Source organism: Artemia sp. Qi Xiang Cuo, chromosome 10, assembly GCF_049724085.1.
Source record: "Artemia sp. Qi Xiang Cuo chromosome 10, ASM4972408v1, whole genome shotgun sequence".
In the NCBI taxonomy this organism is placed as follows: Eukaryota; Metazoa; Arthropoda; class Branchiopoda; order Anostraca; family Artemiidae; genus Artemia; species Artemia sp. Qi Xiang Cuo.
In genome coordinates, this window is record NC_142803.1 from 9,837,350 (window position 1) to 9,860,466 (window position 23,117).

The 23,117-nt window shown below is 33.5% G+C and overlaps 1 protein-coding gene across 3 annotated transcripts in view; it reads right to left on the bottom strand.

The window, feature by feature from the left end:
• LOC148947450 (uncharacterized) overlaps positions 1-23,117 on the bottom strand; it is a 53,983-nt gene that overhangs the window by 9,835 nt on the left and 21,031 nt on the right. For all 3 annotated transcript variants that reach the window (XM_089095267.1, XM_089095268.1, XM_089095269.1), the window contains exons 4-8: positions 18,917-19,176; positions 16,168-16,336; positions 11,215-11,370; positions 7,355-7,545; positions 2,187-2,476 (exon numbers count right to left, since the gene is read on the bottom strand). In XM_089095267.1, coding sequence (XP_088951393.1) covers positions 2,187-2,476; positions 7,355-7,545; positions 11,215-11,370; positions 16,168-16,336; positions 18,917-19,176 — 1,066 coding nt within the window. The remainder of the gene's footprint in view (positions 1-2,186; positions 2,477-7,354; positions 7,546-11,214; positions 11,371-16,167; positions 16,337-18,916; positions 19,177-23,117) is intronic.

A 23,117-nucleotide genomic window follows, 5' to 3' on the forward strand; every position in this document is an offset into this window, starting at 1 on the left:
TTTCCATGTGTCGGCTAGGCTTCCAATCAAAGCGGCTATCACCAGAGGAAAGTCCCAAAGCTGCATTAAGACTATGAAATTTGATTGAAAGGATAGTAAAATTTTATTTTCCATGTTTCGGCAAGGCTTCCAATCAAAGCGGCTATCACCAGAGGAAAGTCCCAAAGCTGCATTAAGACTATGAAATTTGATTGAAAGGATAGTTAAATATTATTTTCCATGTTTCGGCAAGGCTTCCAATCAAAGCGGCTATCACCAGAGGAAAGTCCCAAAGCTGCATTAAGACAATGAAATTTGATTGAAAGGATAGTAAAATTTTATTTTCCATGTTTCGGCAAGGCTTCCAATCAAAGCGGCTATCACCAGAGGAAAGTCCCAAAGCTGCATTAAGACTATGAAATTTGATTGAAAGGATAGTTAAATTTTATTTTCCATGTTTCGGCAAGGCTTCCAATCAAAGCGGCTATCACCAGAGGAAAGTCCCAAAGCTGCATTAAGACAATGAAATTTGATTGAAAGGATAGTTAAATTTTATTTTCCATGTTTCGGCAAGGCTTCCAATCAAAGCGGCTATCACCAGAGGAAAGTCCCAAAGCTGCATTAAGACTATGAAATTTGATTGAAAGGATAGTTAAATTTTATTTTCCATGTGTCGGCTAGGCTTCCAATCAAAGCGGCTATCACCAGAGGAAAGTCCCAAAGCTGCATTAAGACTATGAAATTTGATTGAAAGGATAGTAAAATTTTATTTTCCATGTTTCGGCAAGGCTTCCAATCAAAGCGGCTATCACCAGAGGAAAGTCCCAAAGCTGCATTAAGACTATGAAATTTGATTGAAAGGATAGTAAAATTTTATTTTCCATGTTTCGGCAAGGCTTCCAATCAAAGCGGCTATCACCAGAGGAAAGTCCCAAAGCTGCATTAAGACAATGAAATTTGATTGAAAGGATAGTTAAATTTTATTTTCCATGTTTCGGCAAGGCTTCCAATCAAAGCGGCTATCACCAGAGGAAAGTCCCAAAGCTGCATTAAGACAATGAAATTTGATTGAAAGGATAGTTAAATTTTATTTTCCATGTTTCGGCAAGGCTTCCAATCAAAGCGGCTATCACCAGAGGAAAGTCCCAAAGCTGCATTAAGACTATGAAATTTGATTGAAAGGATAGTTAAATTTTATTTTCCATGTTTCGGCTAGGCTTCCAATCAAAGCGGCTATCACCAGAGGAAAGTCCCAAAGCTGCATTAAGACTATGAAATTTGATTGAAAGGATAGTTAAATTTTATTTTCCATGTGTCGGCTAGGCTTCTAATCAAAGCGGCTATCACCAGAGGAAAGTCCTAAAGCTGCTAAATTGATCAAATTACATTTTCTTTGAGCTGATTTTTAGCGTTTTCCTAGCAGGTATACTAGAACATTTAAAAGAAAATTCTGCTCATATAATCGAAAAACAAAATTCACATTTTCCAACGATATAAGTTTCATTAAGAATGAATTATCTCTACCACAAAACCAAAGATGCTAAACGGTTTTTCTAAGATTCCCGGGAAAGAAGGCTTTTAGTTTTCTGTCGTTTACTCGGATCTTCTATCCAAGCTCTACAAGTTATGGCCAGACCGCGCGATCAATTCTAAATAATTTGGCCACCTAAACTAAAAGGGTTTATTAAGGACCAAATACCGTGATCCTTTAAGGTATGAAATCCCATTAAACTCGCTGCCTACAGTAAAAAGTTAATTTAATGATAATTTATTGGTACTGGCAGTTTAATGGTAAGTTATCGTCATTAAGATAAGGTACCTTAGAGAACTGGAAGATTTTAAAGTTAACTTTGAGTTGTTAGAGGTAGCAAAAAATAAAATCTGTGAGTGAAATGAAGTACATTTTATTAGTGAATTTGGACATATTTGACATTTGTTTTATAGTTTTTTTCACCTATATATTTATTTTTATTTTTTTGAATTGTAAATATGGATAAATTAAAAAGTACAAACTAATTGTTTTCCCTTCAATGACTCAATTAAGGTTTTTCAACTGACAGAATGTGTACCGGACGCAGCGATATCCTCAAACTGACCGCTTTTAATGGTAATTTCAATATTGTCAATGATAATTTTCTTCTGGATTAACTTACTGTCAACGGTAATTTCAATACTGTCAATGGTATTTTTCTTTTAAATTAACTTACTTTCAATGGTAATTTTCTTCACACCTTCAGCAACGACATCGACAATTTCGCCATCATCAGATGAAGTTTCGTAACAGTAGGGGTCATCACCTTGTGTAACAGCATTGCCTTTTTTTTCGTCCTTTACGTGTTCGTCGTCAGAACTTGTATAACCTTTAGTTTTATAGAAGCCACATTGATTTTCTACCTGTTCGTCTTCCGATCCGGACATGCATACCCTGACGTAATAAGAGCGGTCACTAGCTTCGTCACAGGTGCGTTGGCGCTTTTCCTCAGGGAGTTGAGTACATCTAGGATATTTAAACTAATTACCAAAGAGCATTGGAAACTTGTGAGAGTCGAAACTGGCGCTAGTGTCGAAAAGAAAAATGACCTACCCCATCTAACGTTTGGTGACTTTGTTTGACCTAAAATTGCTGTGAACTTAGTCTTTTCAGATAATTTAAGTGCGAATTCTGTCTCCAGTAGGCCTACAAGCTTGAAGTTTACTAGCCTAACCAACCTGCCAAGATTTTCCTAATCAAAGCTGGCCTACTTTGTGCACACTAGATTTTGGCTTTTAATAATTCCAGAAAAAAAGTAACGCTGATTAATGTAATCACTCAAAAATAAATTTCAGCTATAATCCTAATGCATTATAGACAAACTATGTCAAATATCCAGTTTTCTTTTAAGTTTTCTATTTTTTAATCAACAATAAAATTCTACTTTTCACTTTTTACAGCTAAAAATACTTGAAAAAACAAAAACAACAAAATAAATAAACAAAAAAAGAAGAGAAAAGACGTAAATGCCGTACGAAAAAAACGAATGAAACCTAAACCAGATAAAGTTGTTTCATTAGTTCGTGACAAGTGAGTTTCTTTCGTGTTTGCTCTTTTTTGCGCAGATTTCATATAACTCTTTCCACTTATTACTGGAGGCAGGGTTACCACCAGACGAGAAAAAAAATCTTTAGATTTTAGTGATTTTTTGGTTGATATTGCGGTTGATATAACACTTGCCTTAGATTTTGCGACGGCGTATGATTCAATTATCCATTCTTGGGCAATGACTGCGCTTCTGAAGAATAATGTCCCACTACCAGTAGTTTTGGTTTTAAAAAAGGGGTATGGCTCCTCTCGTATTCGTATTAAGTGGAAGAATCAGTTTAGTGATTATAATGTTAAGTTATGTAGGGGGCTGAGACAAGGAAGCATTATTTCTCCTTTGATTTTCAATATTACTGTTTCGGGGCTATTTGATCAAATTCATTTGACTTTTATTTATGGTAAAGGTTATGTTCTGTCTTGGATTGCTTACGAAGATGATTTACTCCTTTTGAGTCGATCGCTCCAGTCACTTCAACAAAATGTAGATTTTTTAGAAAATGTTTTTAGTGGGCATGGACTTCGTTTTCGCCCTGAAAAGTGTCAGTTTTTAATTCTTGGTCCTAAGGCTAATGATCTCGTTGTTTCAGAAATTTCTGTCCGTATTTATGATAGTATTTTAAAACCTTTGGAATCTTTTTTATATCTTGGTGTACCTTATGGACCAACTTTAGCTCTATGCCGTGCTTCTATTTCCAAAGCAGTTAAAAGTAGAATAGCATCTAGTTTCGGGGCAGTAATTTATCTTCGCGATCTTTCTCGGAAATCATTGGCTTGGGTATATAATACAGTCGCTTTGCCTCAAATTTTAGTTTTTTCATCGCTTCTCCTGTTTTTTAGAATTAGTAATATTGCGCATGTAAAAACCACATTTTTTAATTTTGCTAAGTTCCTTTGCCACTTTTCTAAATCTGAATCAAATAATTTTTTAATGAATGCATATAAAATAAAAAACCCTGTTGATATTCTGGAGAAAAAGCAAAAGAATTTTTTATCTAAATTAAATGTTTTTTCTCATAATTTATATAGAGCTGCGCACGAAGCTTAATTTATTTTATTTGATTTAATTTTTGAATGAAGTGTTAATTTGTGAAGTGTTAATTTATTATCTATTGAATGAAGTGTTAATTTGTGTGGTAATTTTGATTAAAGGCCTTGCGTATTTGTTGTTATATAGTTTAAAACAATTTTATGGCCTGTTGATTAGCGGTTATTATTTTTATTTATTTTTTTTTTACTCTTCGTATTCGGAGGAAATAAAAAGTTTGAATTTGAATTGAATTGAATATAGTGATTTTCTTCAATAATCTAGCGATTTATGTGCTGATTTAGAGATTTTTTTTTTGTTTAGGTAATAGAAAAATCACTAAAATATTGATAAATCACTAGGGGTTGCAACCCTGACTGGAGGTTCCAGTTCATCTGCCTATATTCGTTCCAAACAGCCTTTTCTTCCTTTAATCAAATATTAATTAATAAATTAATCACTAAACTATTTAAATATTTGATCTTGGCATTTTTATCATTGAACTTATTACTTTACGTTTTTTATATACCTCATGGTGTCGACCTTGAAATAGTTTTTTTTTTGTGCCTCTTTGCATTTTGTGACTCATTTATTTTTCCAATATTACCATACTTGTGTTAGCTTAAGGCTATTGTAGTAAATAAACAAATTTTATTCGTTTAAAAAAGATAATACATTATTTTAACTAATGTATTATCTTTTAGCATTAATAAATTTGTTACCATGGATTTTATTTTTTGATGGATAGTTTGGCTGAAGTCCAATTCACACACATGCTTAGCTAGACATAACTGTCATAGTATAAACATTATCTACCAATCACAATTTACATCGTCTATTGTAAGCAGTCCCAATTGATCCAAAATGATTATGGCAAAGAAATTAATTACACTTGTGAACGGGGCTTCATGTATCACAGAAATAGTTAGCTGAAAAGTAGGTTGTAAGTCTTTGAAATAAATGTATTTACGAAAGTTTTGTTTAGGTGAGTCAACAGCTTCGTCAAGTATACACTTTTGGTAAGGCAACAGTGTTAATAAGTCTACAGCTGTGGTAAGTCTACACTTTTATTAAATCAACAGTTTTGGTAAATCAACAATTCTGTTAAATCAACAATTTTGTTAAATTAACGGTTTTGGTAAGTCAAAAGTTTCGGTAAGTCTACCCTATTTTTTCTCATGGCTAGAGGATGAATCCGGCTGCAACTTTCCGATTACGGTTGAAATCTAGAAACAGGGTCTAGATCTAGAAACTGAAGGATTGGGTTGAAAATTTCAACTTCTAAAAAAAAAAAAACACAATTCCGCAAAATTCCAAAAACATGAAACAAACATGAAAAATTAAAAAGAGGAAAAAACTAAACTGTAAATAACCAAGAGTTTTTTGGGGGGAAGGAGTAAACCAACTTCAGATTTCTTATACTTTATCTATACTTCTTTGCTTGCTGGCACATACGCAGTGAAGGCCCGAAACCTCAAAATTTTGGTGACTTATTTTTTTGTCGGCTTGCCCTCTTTCCGGACTAAATTCCCGTTTGTATCTTCTCTCTTAAAAATGCAGCTATATATCTCTTCTGTTTATTATAGTTGAGCAGTTGCTGCAACACAGTAAGGGTATACATACCTTTACCTATTTCAATGGTATATATATTGAAATACAATGGTATATATTTAAATCGTCATTGTTAAAACCAAAGAAAGTTAAAACCAAACGCCATTTTGCGTTGCAAAACGTTATCTTTGGCCCAAATAAGACAAAATGTAGAAGAATGTAAAATCAAAGATAGCCAATTGATAGCTGTTGGTTTACTTATCCCCATTTTGAAAACCAAAGAAAATTGCATTTTAGTCTTATTTGGACTTTGCCTGGATCCCCCCCCCTGGATTTTGGGGTATACCTTATTAGGAGATATTTTTCATTGAGAAATACCTTTTTGTTTGTATTTGCACTGAAAGTTTTTTTTTAACAACAAAATTCCCCCCCCCCCTCTCCCAACCCCGTATTTCCCTGAATTGACGGCACTGGCTCCTCAACACACGCTACAGTCTTCTGAAGTATCTACCTCCGTCCCTTCCCCCTCCAAAATGTGCACTAAACTTTGCTTAGACAAACTTCCTGTTTTTCATTTATTTTTGTGTTTCACGAGTTTTGTTTATTTTTTGCACTAACATAAGTATGCACAGATTCGAATCTTGAAACGATATATAGGTCCATAAAGAATTCACAGAGGAAGAAAGACCCCACCCAATTGGTCATTCGATGTTCTGCCTAAATATAACAATTGTTCACGTTGCAAATATTGACTGTTAAAAAAATGTCTCTAATAAAATAAGTAAAATTTAATAAAACATATTAAATAGATTCCTTTGTAGGTGAGCCAGATGAATGAAATTTTCAGATTTCCACGAATTAAGCGTTTAAAATAATTTCAAAAAATTGCGCTAACCTGGCTCTATTACTCCCTTTAAAATACAGAATAAATTGTTTAAATTCATTAATGAAATAAATCAATATAATTAATTAAATAAATAACTTAACTTACTAATTTAACAAATTGATTTATTCAATTAGAGGACTTAACTTATTAATTTAATAAGTTAATTTATTTAATAAAAAGCCACTATTTAAGTAACGAACAGATATCATATGTTCGGGTACCAAAACGTTTTTTCTCTTTTACTGTTTTCTGTGTCTTTTTGAAATAAACCCCACTTCCCCTCATCCCTAGGTGTATATACCTGATAAAGAATTATCTCACAGCCCTAAAGAGGAAAATTTAATTTTTTTGAAGAACTGGATTAAATGATTTGATGAAAAGGTTGTATCTAAATTTCAAAAACGCCCACATAAATATAAACAATCATCCTGTGGAAGTTTTCCCAATAGCGAACCTATACAGGGTTGCGACCTGGTGACAAAAAAAATTTACTAAATTTTAGTCGTTTTTTGGGTGATTTATTGATTTTCTTTAATAATCTAGTGATTTGTGTGCTGATTTAGTGTTTTTTTTTGCAATACAAAAAAAAAATACTAGAAATAGTGATAAATCACTAGGGGTGGCAACCTTGACCATATGCTACATAAAAAATATAGTGTAACTAAATTTGCTCGAATAAGACTCCTAGATAGATCCTGGATTTTGGATGTAAAAAAAACCCGCTCATTTAAACGAAAATCAAGAATTACTACCTAGAAAAATAATTACCAATTAAATCAAGTTACCAAATTAAAACAAGTACCAAATAATTGCCATTAAATCAAGAAATAATTACCTAGGGGAGTGTTTCTTTGCATGCTTCTTCTCGCTTCTCTCTACTTTTTTCGCAATTTTTTCCATTTTTCTGACATCTTTTTCGACCTTTCTAACGTGGTGATCACGATATTTTTTCTCCTTCCTTGCCAGTTTTTCTTCATACTTCATCATTTTGTGACTGCTAGCTGCTAATTTATCTGCGTGGCGCTCCTTCAAAGAAGAATATTTTGTTTTTCAAATATATTTCAAATTTTTGATGAAACATCAGTGATCAGCAAATCAGTAGCCAGTAAAATGCAATAAATAAATGGTACTTATTTCTGATATAGCTAATTTGTGAATCTCAAAGCCGTCATGAATTAATGAATTAATAAAAAAATATCAATAAATAATAGTTATCACGAATTAATAAATACTATTTGCTGGTATCTTCAGTTTAAATAAACTACGCTAGTTTGATTTTAGTTTATTTTATTTAAATCATGTCAATAATCTGTTATTTAAGTCAATGTTAACAGACTATTTAACAGATTAATAAATAAAGCTAAATATTTTTTTACTGGGTTAAAGTTTCTAAATAAAGTATTCTAGTGTTCATGAAATCCTTCTGGAGAAAAAAAAATTGGTTCAGTTCACTCTAAAGTTCCAAAAATTGCTAAAAAACGTTGCAATTGCTCCCTCCCCCAACTGACACCCCTGCTTCTAACGATGCGGACAAATGAAAATAAAAGACATAAAAATTAACTTGAAAATAGAGTGGTACCCACCTGAGCTATCTTCTACTAAAACCCTCTCATCTTTCTGACCCCTTCACTAAAATTTTATCCCTGGTTACTAGGTTTTGATAAAATTTAAAAAAAAATTGTCAAGTACCCTCTTACTAAATTTTAAACAATTATAATTGGGGATCTTTTAATTACTTATATATTTTTTATAGAATTATTTTGATATTTTCTTTATGAAACAAGCAAACAGATAACTGATTTGTTTCAGTCATTTTGTAAGAACGAATCATGCCCAATAGTAAATGGATGCTTAAAAAAAAAAAAAGGTTTTTAAAAAGAAAACTGTCTTGTCAGAAAAAGCTTGCCATTTGAAGCTGATTCAAGATTAGAAACTATTATTTAAGTTTACGTTAATAGCACACACTTTATTGCCAAAACAAAATTGTACGACGCTTGAAATCCCTCGAAATGAGAACTACACCACTGGAAATAACAAGGTCAAAACTCCATATAGGAAAATAACAGTCCCCAATATTGAACAAAGAAAATCGCTTTTTTGAAGGGGTATTAACGATATTTCTTTTTTTCTACCAAGGCTAACAGACTGTGGCAACATCATGGAAAGATGTCTATGGCTCTTTTAAAAGCTACTACTTATATCTACGTGCTTTTTCTGAATTTGTCTCTATAACGCTAAAATATTATATGGCACCAAAAATGACACTTTCAGTGCCATTTCTCGAGTAGAAAGGCCGGAGAACTTAAAAAGGGTACGATTATAATATCCACAGTCAAAAACCCTTTACCAGAGGTTACAACCACCCTCTTGTATGCTTCTCCTCCCAGCCCGCTTTGCAAGTTCTATGAATTCTCTGCTGATTAGCAGGCAACTGCAACATCGTAGAGACGTTTTAAGGGCTCATTCCAAAGCTATTGATCACAGCCACATGCACTTGTCAATTAGCCCTGATGGCACCAAAGATGCTATTTTTGGTGCCATTTCTGTAGCTGAAAGGCAGGAAACCATAAAAAGGACACTAGTATAACTTTTATGGTAGAAAAACCTTCAGTTGAGATCTTGAGCCCCCCCCCCCCCCCCCACCTTGAAAAACGGGGAAATCAGGTGAATGACGGGACGGAGGTGAATGCCACAGTGAATTTAGTGTTTTATTCATAAATTATCTCCTGATTAGCAGAACTAGCATGCAACTGCAACGTCGTAGAGGCGTTTAATGGCTCAGTCCAGAGCTCTTGATCATGTTCATAGGCTTTTGTCAATTCGTCTTGATAACGCCATCATAAAGTGCCATATGGCAGGTACTTTTTGGTGCCATTTTTAGGCTGGGAAAAAATAAAAGGGCATTATATAACCTACAAGGTCGAAAACCCTTCACTTGAAGTTTTGTACCACCGATCATGAAGAACGAAAAAAAAATTAGGTAAAAAAACGTCGCGAAAGTGAATGCCGCAGTGAGGTCCGTGCTTTATTCATAAGTCATCTGCTAACTAGCAGTCTGCTGCAACACCGGAGAGATTTTTATTGGCTCATTTCGAAACTCTTGTTCATACCTACGTGCTTTTTGTCAATGAATGTTTTAAAAACAAAGCTTTTCTTATCGAAGTAAAGAGCAATTTGAAACATAAAACGAACAAAAACACTTACTTGACAATTATGCCATATTTATCGGCGAACCCTATATTTATAGAATTCTGAAAAACTAACCCTTTACTGAAAATACAATACCGACGCAACAAAATAAGATTAGGAACAGAAAAAGCCTGCAAGTAGCCTGCAGAAAATTATTTTTAATTCTCTGAAAACTAAAGTAAGCAATAATTTGTGTTTCTTTATATATTTAAAATTCGTTTTATGTTTCCATCTGAAAAAATTTCTTCCTTTTACCAACACCAACACCAAACAATATGGCATTTAGCCATTTTGGCCATAAGTTGGCTGGGGGTTGCAGTCTTCTTTGCTCAAAATATTCAGATAACAAGATAATTTTACTTACATGAAATAGATAATCCTTACGCATACGGTTTGTAAATAAATCATATGGCATTTTCAATGGCGAAGTCGGAATTTTTCCATCCACAGTACTCTTAGAGATAAGGCCTACTATCTACAGTTGTAAAAACGGATTTCACCAGCTTCCAACAGCCCAATCCTATTTACTCTGGTATCTTGTATTGATTCTGCAAGTCTTCGGTTTGCAACAACATAATCAATAACATTGGCCGTTTTACAGTCACATGAGTTTAGCCATTTCAGTTTAGCCAATCGATTTCAGTTTAGCAAAAACCATTTCAGTTTAGCCAATCAATAACGTTGGCCGTTTTACCGTCACGTGACTTCCATGTTAACTTATGTGCTATTTTACGACTAAATACTGTATTTGTTATTAATATATTGTTAAAACTACAAAATTGCAGCAGTCTATAACTGTTTGTTTCAACACCCAACTTACCCAGGCTAGGATACCCACTATCCATATTTCTACCAACATGGAGACTAAAACCTCCCCAAAAAATAACATAAACCGCCCAAACCTAGGACCGACATACCGGGATTAAAAAACCTAGTATCTGCGGAGTCGCAAACAGTGGCAGTGGTAAACAGTGTGGCAAAAAATGGTAAAAATATGGTATTTGAAGAAAAATCATTGAGATCTGCCAGATCTGCCAAAAAAAACAAAATCTGCCTCTTCAGGTATTCCTCCCGTTCCAAAATAAAATAATTATTTTTTATAAATAATTAATTATTTCGCCATTATATCAAAAGCTTGAGAAATGCAGATACCAAGCTTTGACAGGACAGCCAACTCCCCACTTGCTGCACAAGATCTATCTTCTGATCCGAAAAGGTTGAGAGCCACTGTGTTAGAGTAAGCTACAAATGATAAAAGTTTTCGCACCACCTTTAAATTACCGTTGGTATTTTTACCTACGCTAAAACTACTATACCAGTATAAAACTATTATGCCAGAGGTACTAAGTCATAAATACCAAATTAATACCGAACTTACTAAGAATGAAATAACAAAGAATTAAAATAAGCAAAAATATGAATAAAAATAAAATATAAGAGTAAGAATATTCTTAGACCATTAGAACAAAAAACAAAAAATAATAATAAAAAAGCAAGATTATTTACCTTTGGTCTTTTCATCTCTTTTGCTAGGTCTTCTTGGGTTTCCGAGGTTACAGCAGGTTGACTATCCTTGGTGATAGAGACCAATGCAAGCTTTTCAAGACCTTTTTCAAGTTTCTCTAGACGAGAATCATTCTTTTCGTGAAACTCTCTTTTAAACTAAAAAGAAAAACACATTTTGAAAGACAAAATACAATTAACAATAGTTTCTTAACAATAGTTGGGGTTAATCAGTTCCTAGAACGAAATAAAAGAAGAACTTTGAACCTTGAAGTAGCCTACCAAGATCTATCTAAGAAAGTTCATGGCCGATAAGATTTATTCATAATGAAATACACGGTACTTGTATGATATACCCCCTTCATCTCAAGAAGTGAAGTTAGGTTAATCTTAATAAAATATACCTAAGCATGATAAAAATAGAATACTTTAGAAACAAATTTGCACTAAATATTTGCACATTAGGGGGGGGGGGTGAAGTACAGCAGTTTTCCATACATAACGTATTAGCTACAAATATTCTGATATTATGAAGTAAGAATTGTTTTCTGACTTCACACTGTCCAAATACTTTACCCCCCCTAATGTGCAAATATATAGCCCAAATTATATATTTCCCCTCTATTCTGTCAATTCTGTTTGTCTTTTCTTACGCTAAGCTAAAAAAAAACTAGTGAGAGAAACCGATTTTCACTGTGCCAATGCATGAACAACTTGAAATTGAGGGGGTATATCATACAAGTACCAAATACACATACAATAATACCCTATACTATCCTATAAAGCCTAAAAACCGTGATTTTCTAAGATTTTTTTTTTTTGGTTGTTTCAAAATCATACGCTGTTTAGAGCAGTACCACATTTTCGTCAGCATTGCCACGTTAAGTCGAGAAAATAAACTACTTAGTTGACTTTGACAACGTTTTTCGTCCGATAACTCCACCTACAAAGGAAAGCTACACATTCTCAAGTTGTATGGTGACAGATATTTTTAGCTAATTTTTATTTTTTCTTAGTTAGTATTCCTGATAACCAATGACTGTAGAACTGCATATGCAGTTCTTTAATGACTGTAGAACTGCAAAGACTTCATGACTGTAGAACTTCAACGACTGTAGAACTGCATCTGCATTTTTAAGGTTTTTTACCTTAAAAATTAAACTCCCGATGTTCTTAGTTTTCAAAAAATTATATGGTTGTGTGAATTTCCGCTTTCCAAAATCGAAAAATCATATTTCATTTGGATTATCTTTGGCCTTTCAAAATAAAGAGCAAGTAGAGGAGGGCCCTTCACGCTTACCCTTCACCCAATGATCATGCTTTTTACTATTTTTCGGCAGCTTCATTCAACTTCCCTGTTCTTTGCTCTCTCAATAAATTCTCTGAAATGAGTTTATACTTATGCGTCTGCTTGAGCTGCCGTGAGATATTCCTTTTCTCCTTACAACAATAACTTTAAGTATTGCTAATTTCTGCGATTTCTTTTGCAGATTTTACTAGAGCTTCTTTTTAATAATTATTTAACATTAACGTTTGCACCCAAATGGCCGGTAACAACCAATTCAACCCTTTATAGGATCGTAATCAGGCACGTACGCAGGAATTTGTTTCGGGGGGGGGGGGCAAATCCTTCAAACCCATTATTCTGTGAGAAAAATCAGAAAATTATGGGGAAGTGAAAAAAATCATGAGATTTCGGGGGGGGGGGGGGCAGGCCCGGGGGCCCCCCCCCTGCGTACGTCTCTGATCGTAATAACGAGAGGGCGCTAATATTGTGCTACCTCTTACCTTTTATGACTTACAAAAGGCAGAAAATCCTTTGTTGTATGGTATTTTGGGGAAAATACTGCAAATCTTTCTTTAGAGAGATTGTATACCAAAGGTATCAGGAATGATTTTTTCACGACATGAATGTACGTCGAATCAGTGGTCCCAATCCGCTCGGACCATGCCAGCTGTTGGGGATTTGACCTTTGTATTTTTTCTGGAGGGGGGGGGGCTCTTTGCGTGAATTGTTTTTCATCAGAATCTGCCCCCAAAATGGTAAGTAACAATAGATTCAACCCTTTATATGATCATGAGAAGCAAAAGGGGCTAATATTGTAACCCCCTCTTACGTTTTATGAATTAATAATGATAATAATAATAATAATATATTACCCGTCAAAATCAAACAAAAGAGTCGGAGTACATAAAAATACAAGAAAAAGACAAACAAGACAAATGTACACGTACAAAAACAAAATACATAAAAATACAAGTTTTAGACACGTTTTAATACAAGTTTAAACAAGTTTTAATAAGGCTACAAATATTTGCTGTGTGGTATTTTTGAAAAAATACAGGAAATGATTAATTAGAGGGATTGTGTACAAAACGTACCAGACCAATTTTTTACGACGTAGCTGTACTTACGAATCCGCTCGGACCACGCCAGCTGTGGGGGATTTGACCTGTATTTTTTTTTTATCTGTGGAGGGAGGGCTCTTTGGGTTAATTGTTTGCCATTAGTATCTGCCCCCAAAACTGTCAGTAAAAACAAATTCAGCCCTTTATATGATCATAATAAGTAAAAAAGCGCTAATATTGTGCCCTCTCTTGCGTTTTACAACTTACAAAGGGCAAAAAAATCCTTGGCTGAATGGTATTTTCGAAAAAATAACGCAAAAGCTTAATTAGAGGGATTGTATACAAAACGTTTCAAGAATAATCTTTTCCTGACGTGGCTGCATTTAGAAATCCAATCGGACCACATCAGCTTCTAGAAATGTAACCTTTGTATTTTTTTTCTGTGGACAGGAATTTGTTTTCTAATTAGCCTACATGTATATATTGGTTTTTGACCCCCCCCCCCCCATATTTTTAACAATAACTTTTTAGGGTATTTCATTGAAAAATGCCTTTTTTGCTATTTCCTTTAAAATTACTGGTCTATAACGTTATGCAACGTTTTTCGTCACTATTTACTATAATGAAACCTTGATGCATCAAATCTAACAGGGGAAAAAGAAAATTTGTTGTATCGAGGACTTCGATTTATTGAGGTTCGATATATCAAAGTGATTTCCGACATAGATATATAGAAGTTAACAACAGCATCGATAAATCATGAGATCAAAAAATACTTAGTTTTTACGATAATCCATATGTCCTAGGAGACGTTAACAAACAATTGATTAACAAGCAACAATTAATTAACACTAATAATTAATTGAAAACTAATTAGCAAACAACAAGCAATTAAAAATTATACTTTAACTGACAAAATCATTAAAAGAATTTCAAAACACTTATTAACAACATAAGATTGTTTGAATAACTTTTAATCAAATATACAAACTATATCTGAACACAAAAATTATTTCGATAAAAGTTTTCATTGGTTTTAGGAGTCAAAATAAGGACCAAGATTTTCTTGAGTATAATATATAATATGTAAAATATATGAGCATAATATATATTTTAAAATATTATTGCAAGATTTAAGACAAATACAGACTACATATGCCTACAGTAAACGCTTTTTATTTTACCTAGTGTGCAATATTAGTCCATCGACCAAAATACAAAAAAATAAACATTACTTTTAAAAATTCTGAAATTGTTTGTCTACATGTTGTGATTTCCCGTCATCGTCAAACGATGTTTTTACGTCATCGTCATACGTCATAGTAATACGATGTTTTTTATGTCATCGTCATACGGTTGTTTGTCTACATGTTGTGATTTCCCGTCATCGTCATACGATATTTTTTACGTCATCGTCGTCGTCATACGTCATACGATGTTTTTTATGTCATCGTCATAAGTCATACGGTTGTTTGTCTACATGTTGTGATTTCCCGTCATCGTCATACGATATTTTTTACGTCATCGTCATACGATGTTTTTTTATGTCACCGTCATACGTCATACGGTTGTTTGTCTACATGTTGTGATTTCCCGTCCCGTCAGACGATCTCATTGTCATCGTCCGACAGAGGTCGATTGAATATTCGGGTCACTGATACATGTCTACTTTTAAAGAAATTTCTTCGATATACAGAGGTTTTTATTCAAAAGTTCGACATATAGAGGTGATTTGACATGAGTAAAAACCATCAAAATTTGATATACAACAATTACTTCTATATGTAGACGTAAAATTAACATTGTAGAGATAAGAGAATTCAAGGGGAATTGAAAAACTTCGATTACCAAGGAATTCGATACACTAAGGAACAACTGTAGTAAAATTTATTGTAGGTAAAATTAGTAATATATATATATATATATATATATATATATATATATATATATATATATATATATATATATATATATATATATATATATATATATATATATATATATATATATATATATATATATATATATATATATATATATATATATATATGTCATTTTTCTCTGCTTTGATTCAATAAGCTCTGCGAGTCAGGTTTTTCAGTCTTATGCAACCTATGATGGTAAAAGTCAAAGTTAGGTTAGATTATGTCAGTTTAGATTAGGTTAGGTTAAATTTGGTTCTAAATATCAGAAATGGGTTAAAAACCTAATTTAAGCTAGCCTAAACCAACCTAACCTCGTCTAACCAAACCAAATCTAACCTAAACTCCCATCATCAAACATTGCATTAAATTGAAAAAAATTGACTGGCAACGGTGGCTAAATCCAAGGAAAAAAAAAGTTTTGTTGACATTCAGAAGGAAGAAAATGAAGAAAGAAACAGAAAATAAAGTAAATCATAATAAACCAAGAAAATAATAATAACTAAGAAACTTATTATTATAAATAACTTAATTAAATGAAACATTAATATAGCCCAGTAAATAAATAAATGTGTATAATATAAACAAAGATAAATAAATAACTAGTTTTAACTAAGAAAATAATAATAAACTAAGATAATAATAAGAAAAAATAACAAAATAAAAAATAAAATAAAATACTAACTCCTTCCATGTATTCAGTAAACCACCCCGGTGGCCCACTTTGACTGGCTGCTTTTGCAATTGCTGCTTCACAAATCTGCTTCAGTTGTTCTTCGTGGGCAATCAATGTATCAGTTAAATCAGTTCGATTTGTTGTTCTTGTCGAGCCTCCGCCATTAGTCATGCAAGACCTAAAATAAAGTAATAGCAAATTTTGAAATGGCAAATCAAAATGGCCAAAAAACGTTTTTCTTTTTTATAACTTTTAAAGGGTTATTAAAAAAAATCAACAAAAAAAGCGATACAATAAAACACTTGCAATATAACTCTCCTGAAACTTGCTCTTCCTTGGAGTAACCCCTTAGACATAAGAATAAAACTTAAAGAGAGAAGTAAAGAAATAGAAAAAGAAAACTGTGCACTTGCTCGGATCCTGGTCGCAACAACCCTTAAGAACAACAGCTCATTCCACTTACCAACACACCTAAAAACCCCTCCTTCCATTCAGATTTTTTTTTTTTTTTATACTAGATATTACATGCACAAAAAAACTGATCACAGGTGGATAGAGGTTACGTCTTCAACAGGAGGGAGGGATAACAGGAGGATTTTTCTAGAAGGAAGGAAGGAAAAAAAGAACAAAAAGGGTGCATCTTTGACCCAAAATCGATATATTTTCCTAGATGACTCCCTTCTTTGTATATCTATAAGACGAAATGGACGTGTAAATTTACTCACCAAATGATGATAGAAAATTAAAATTATAAACTGATGCCATGCCTGTATGCCATTGGGTAAAGTTCATAACTTTCAGTCCTCCCCCCGGGGACTTTGGGGGATTAAGTCATCCTAAAAGACATAGTTATCATATTTTCGGCCATGCTGAACAAAATGGCTATCTCAAAATTTTGATCAGGGTACTTTGGGAAAAAAATGAGCGGGGGAGGAGGCCTAGGTGCCCTCCATTTTTTTGGTCACTTAAAAAGGGCACTAGAACTTTTAATTTCCGTTCCAATGAGACATCTAAGGTTCCACGAAAGGGACAATGGATCGAGCATGTCTCTGAAACCGTGGGTGCTTTGACAATTGACCAAGCATGCTATGCATGCATTGCTATATCTCAGGTTCAATGAAAGGTATTACTATTATTAGTTATTTATCACTCGTCAAAAAAAAAAGTACAAAAGGCGGAGTATCAAAAAAAAAAAATCGAACAAATTACAAAGACGAGAAACAAAAACTCAATTATAAACTGCACTGTAGGTACGTAAAATATTTTAATTTTTAAACTCCCAAATACTGAATATACATCATCAATATGAGCATTGTTGCATCAAGCCGAAAATGGTAAAAAATTAAAGCAAGTAATCATCAGTACCATAAAGGTAAAGGTATTACTATTGACCGGGTGTGGTATGTATCTGTTACTACATATAAGGTTCCGTGAAATAAACAATTACCCAAGCACAGATCTGAACCTAGGGTGCCTTGAATGGTGCTTTAATAAGGTGCCTTGAATGGTGCTTTAAAAAGGTGCCTTGAATGGTGCTTTAAAAAGGTGCCTTGAATGGTGCTTTAAAAAGGTGCCTTGAATGGTGCTTTAAAAAGGTGCCTTGAATGGTGCTTTAAAAAGGTGCCTTGAATGGTGCTTTAAAAGGTGCCTTGAATGGTGCTTTAAAAAGGTGCCTTGAATGGTTCTTTAAAAAGGTGCCTTGAATGGTGCTTTAAAAAGGTGCCTTGAATGGTGCTTTAAGAAGGTGCCTTGAATGGTGCTTTAAAAAGGTGCCTTGAATGGTGCTTTAAAAAGGTGCCTTGAATGGTGCTTTAAAAAGGTGCCTTGAATGGTGCTTTGTCAATTGATTAAGCACGCTATGCATGTATTGCTATATCAAAGGTTCCATGAAAGGGATAATTGACCAAGCATGGCTCTGGACCTCGAGGGCTTTAGAAGGTTGAAGAATGAAACGTTTACCAAAAGTATTGCTAAGGACATTTACAGGTACTAGTTTGAATGAGCCCACATCAAACAGTAATCAAAAATTTTGGTAATCACTTTCTAGGGGTAAACAAAAGAAAGACTAAGACAGTTAGGTCATGTTTTACGAATAATACCCAATTATGCTGACAAAAAGTGAACCTTTTGGAAATTCACTTGGAGCAAAAAAAAAAAAAAAAAAGAAAAAAAAAAAGAAAAAAAAGACGTCCTGGGGAAAGGGAAGACGTCATAAGAAAGTTATAAAAGAAGTATAAACTTCAAAATTATGGAGTAAAGAGTGAAGCTATGAAGACAATAGGTTGGTGGAGGAGGAGCATCTGCATCTGTGTTGTCCTATGTGCTGAGATAAGTTGTTAGTAGGAATAATTTACCAATAAAGCAATAACAAATTAGATAGTATAACAGATTATTTTAGAACTATAAATTGTCATTAAAAGTTTTACCAACATAAGAGAGGGAAAGAGTAAGAGAGGGGGAAGTGACAAATATAGCGAGAGAGTGTAAAAGACCGAGAAAGAAAAAGAAAGAAATAGAGAGAGAAATAAAGATGAAAGACAGAAGTCAAGAAAGAAGGAAGAGAGAGGAAAGACAGAATGAGGGAGGAAAAAAAATAAAAAAGAGGGAAAGAGAAAGAATGGGAGAAATGAAGAACAGAGAGTGTGACCCAATAGATGAAAAGTGGGCTAAAATGGAAGCCATTGAATGAATTATTTAGAAATCAAAGAGAAAAAAGATAATTTTTCAAGACACAATAGAGGAAAAGAAAAAAACTTACCCGGTCATTAATGCAGGTTCATTTTTCTCAGTTGCTGGGTTGAATAAGTTTTCATCACTTAGTCGAAGTGATGATTGAAGAGTTATTTGACTTGCAGTTGGACTACTAACAGTCTTATAGTAAGTAAGGCCATTATTGCTATAAAGCACGGTTCCCACAATTGGTTCCTCGTCAAGATGAAGCGATGAAGTCGCACGACTAATCTGACTGGCGACTAAACTTCCAGTAGCTTTTGAGTTGCCTTCAAACACATAATCCCCCTGTTTGTACGAAAATCACCATTAAAAAGTGATAAACAGAGGTTATACTATGTTGGATTATAGATTCAAGGTTGTTCCCGCGGTCTAACTATTTCACACTGTAAGGAATTCAGGAGTGTAGCTTAAGATACTATCAGAAGCGGAGGAGTACGTTCATGGAATTTGAAGTGATTTTATTCTAGCAAACGATCTCTAAAAATCAGACGGTTAGCTTCTTTGTTTCTTTTGTTTTACGGTATCTACAGGTAAGTTATCAATAGTTTTTGTCCCATTTTCGATATGGATTCAGGGATACATTACTAGTAGTAGTACAATAATTTCTCATAAATCAAAATAATAATATTAATCAGCAGCACTTGAAAAGCTAAGCCTACGAGGCCATGCTGCTAAACAATACCAACACTAAATAAAAAATAAAACTGAGCAGACGAAATGAAATGAATCTTTGTTGTATAATTGGAATAATTAAGAAGAAGGGGATGACAGCATGGACCCTGTTAAATATAAACAATCAAACGCATATAAAACATTATATTTCATGATTAGAAATTTTCTTTTTTTTAAATGTCTTTTTTTTAATAGCGATTTTTAATTCCTTTCGCAAAACAATTTGAATTTTATTTTATTCTGCAAACCTTTCCACATAGCTATATCGACAAATTATTAGCTATCAACAACTAAATTAAGAATATTTAGCACAGACATTCATTTTCAGCAAAGTTTATTGTCATTGTTCATAATTTTTTTTTTTTTTTAACAGTTCGAGGTAACTGTAAGTAAAGAGTCTTACAATAAAGTTTTATTTTCTTTCCCAATTCTTTAAGAATGACTCCTGAAACAAAAGGCCCGTTTAATTAGAATAAGAGCCTTATTTAAAAGTTCCAAAAAAACTTTCGCGTGAAGAGCAAGGTATTAAGGGGGGTAGCTACCCCAGCTTATATGATCTTGCGCACCCAGGCTACAAGAAAACTAAGAAAAACGGTGTCATTTGGCTCTCTATTGCTCTACAGCTCTCAGAAGAGGGTATGAGCTTAATACCCTTCTTGATGTTTTGATGATAGCCACAGGGGATATCCACCATATGGCTACCAATAAGTCCTTTCAACCCTTTGACTCTAGATCACGCTGTTGCTGTTGCGTGATCTAGATTTGACATCTATTTGACAATAATTTGACATCTTTGCCTTAAAACGCAGCGTTATTTTAGCCATAGTTCGAAAAGAAACGGACGGATTTCCGCATGGATTTTCGCAATGTGTAAACGAACCATAACTGTAGCACCAAGCCACCTGAGACCAAAACAGCTATGCACGCTCCTCCTTCATTTCAATCTAATCAAAACCCCTCCTCTTTACACCCTCTCAAGAAGTTCCAACTTCCCTGAGATCTTTCCTTACGATACCCTGCCACCCAGTTCAGAGACGACCTGCTTTTCGTTTGACCCTAGATGGTTGGCCGACAAGAAAGATCTTTGGCAATCTGTCATCCTTAATTTTTTACAGTTTTAAATAAAAGGAATAATTCTTCTTCCATGTTGTACCCGGCCTTGACGCTTCAATTAACAGGTATAATTTGCATATACCATGTTGGCGATACTAAGTGAATCAAAACCGAAACACGTTAGTTACGACACATTCGTTTTGCTCAGTTATCTTGGTCACAAAATTTACTGACACTATGTACATTGCATTGTCAAAGGACCCATTCACAATGAGGCTGAACTAATATCGAGATTTAGCTAGTGCTAATTTGATAGGCTTAAATTAGCACTAGCTATATTGAAGTATCACTAAAATATCATTGCAAATGTGGCATAAGTCAAATTTTGTGGAAAGTCCTCGTTATTTTTGGCTCGTTTTAACTATTTGTCAAGTTTTGTGGAAATATTGCATTATCGAAGTCCTCGTTATTTTTGGTTCGTTTTCCTTTTTATTATTTTTTTACTCTTGTGCATTATATAGACAGCTTTATTTAGAAAGAACCAGCTCAGAATAAAAATAAAAAATCGAAAACTTTTGAGATTTCAGGTGATATATTTGGACAGATCTTCTGTGGGAGGCGGGACGCTGTTGGAACGCTGAAGCCCCTCTTTCCTTATCACTACATGCTCCCCCCTTATGGTGGATATCCCCCGTGGCTATCATCAAAACATCAAGAAGGGTATTAAGCTCATACCCTCTTCTGAGAGCTGTAGAGCAATAGAGAGCCAAATGACACCGTTTTTCTTAGTTTTCTTGTAGCCTGGGTGCGTCAGTAGTAGTAATCAGTAGTAAAACTAAACTAAAACAATTTAAAACCATAGTTTATACACAAAATCAAATAAACTACATATTCTTTAATTTTCTAATTCTTTTCAAATTTGTCGTCATGGAAAGGCAGTGTGGTCTCCGAAATTACCTAAGTATATATATATATATATATATATATATATATATATATATATATATATATATATATATATATATATATATATATATATATATATATATATATATATATATATTATATATATATATATATATACAGGTGGCCCGTTTGATTTCAGGTGGCCCGTTTACTCCCCAATGGCCACTAAAAAGAATGTTCTAGTGGGAATTTGTTAGGATTAATTGAGCAAAAATTCAGCTATGTGTCAGCCAGTGATGTCATTGAGGGGGGGGGCTAAGGGGGCAGTTGCCCCCCCAATAGTTTGGGAAAAACCATACTTTATTAAGTAACTTTAAAACTGTTGCTCGTTTAAAGTGTCAAATTTGCTCTTTACTCTGATCAGATAATTTTTTTCTACAATTAATCAATGCTCGCTTTTAACATGAGGAAAATGAGAAAAATAGGGGTCTATTACAATTCCTAATATATTCCATATTAATATATATCCAAATATACTGCCTTTGAAACATTATCATCAAGTAAAATGTGAGCCTTGTTAATAGCAAAATTGAAAAATGTTCTATGCTTCCTGTTTTGACACATTTTCCAAGGTCAATTTTTTTCCCGAATATTTAAGGTGCTTTTACTTTCTAGAATCTATCAGTTAAATATTAGATTCTCTTGTTTTAAGACTTTCAAAAATGGAAATTAATACACCCTCTACATCTGCAAATAAGACAGAAATGGAATCATTGCATTTAGGGTTTCTACAATAAAGATGCCAAGAATTGTTCAGTTTGATGGATATTCTTTGTCAAACAATGCCCAATGGAGAAGTTAATAATTCTAACTTTGCTTTTCGAATACTTTTAAATTTGAATACGGTCGCTATTTAAATGTGAAGAATAAGGGGAATTTCATAGTGGAGAGGGATCCACGAAGTGGCGGGACTATTTGAAATTTGCCGCAAAATTTTTTACCACAAAGGCAACCTAACACTTTTAGCACAGATTATCTATTAGGTTTCACAATCATCTGTGGTTTTAGATAGTAATATTGCGCCATGGAGCGTCAAAACTTTTTCTTATTGTTTTTTTATTGGCAAGGAAAAATGTTCCCTTTAATTTCCATTCAATTTTATTTTCCTTTTAATATTAATTTCATTTAATTTTTCCTCGTTTATGCTCTTTTTTTGGGGCCATAAAAATGTCATTCAAAATTTAAATAGGATCTTTGTTCTTCTTCGAACAACTGGTGAAATAACCCTATCAAAGAAAATACCAGACGTCTGTTAAGAAGTGTTTTTCGTGAAATTCTTAGTGAGTTTTCAGAAAATTGAAGAACATCAGTCATTTTAGTGGCAGATCCAAAATTTTACGGAGCTTTACGATAGAAAAGCTCCTGTTATGAAATATTCTTCCAGTTTGTTTACCAAAATATAAATAAAATTGTATTTCTTACCGCTGAGTCTGTATAATCTTAGACCTTTTACGGCACAATTTCTAAAATATTTCTTAAATTTTACTAATATGGCCTTTACTTATCTTTAAAAACTTTCTTTATTAAAAAACTTT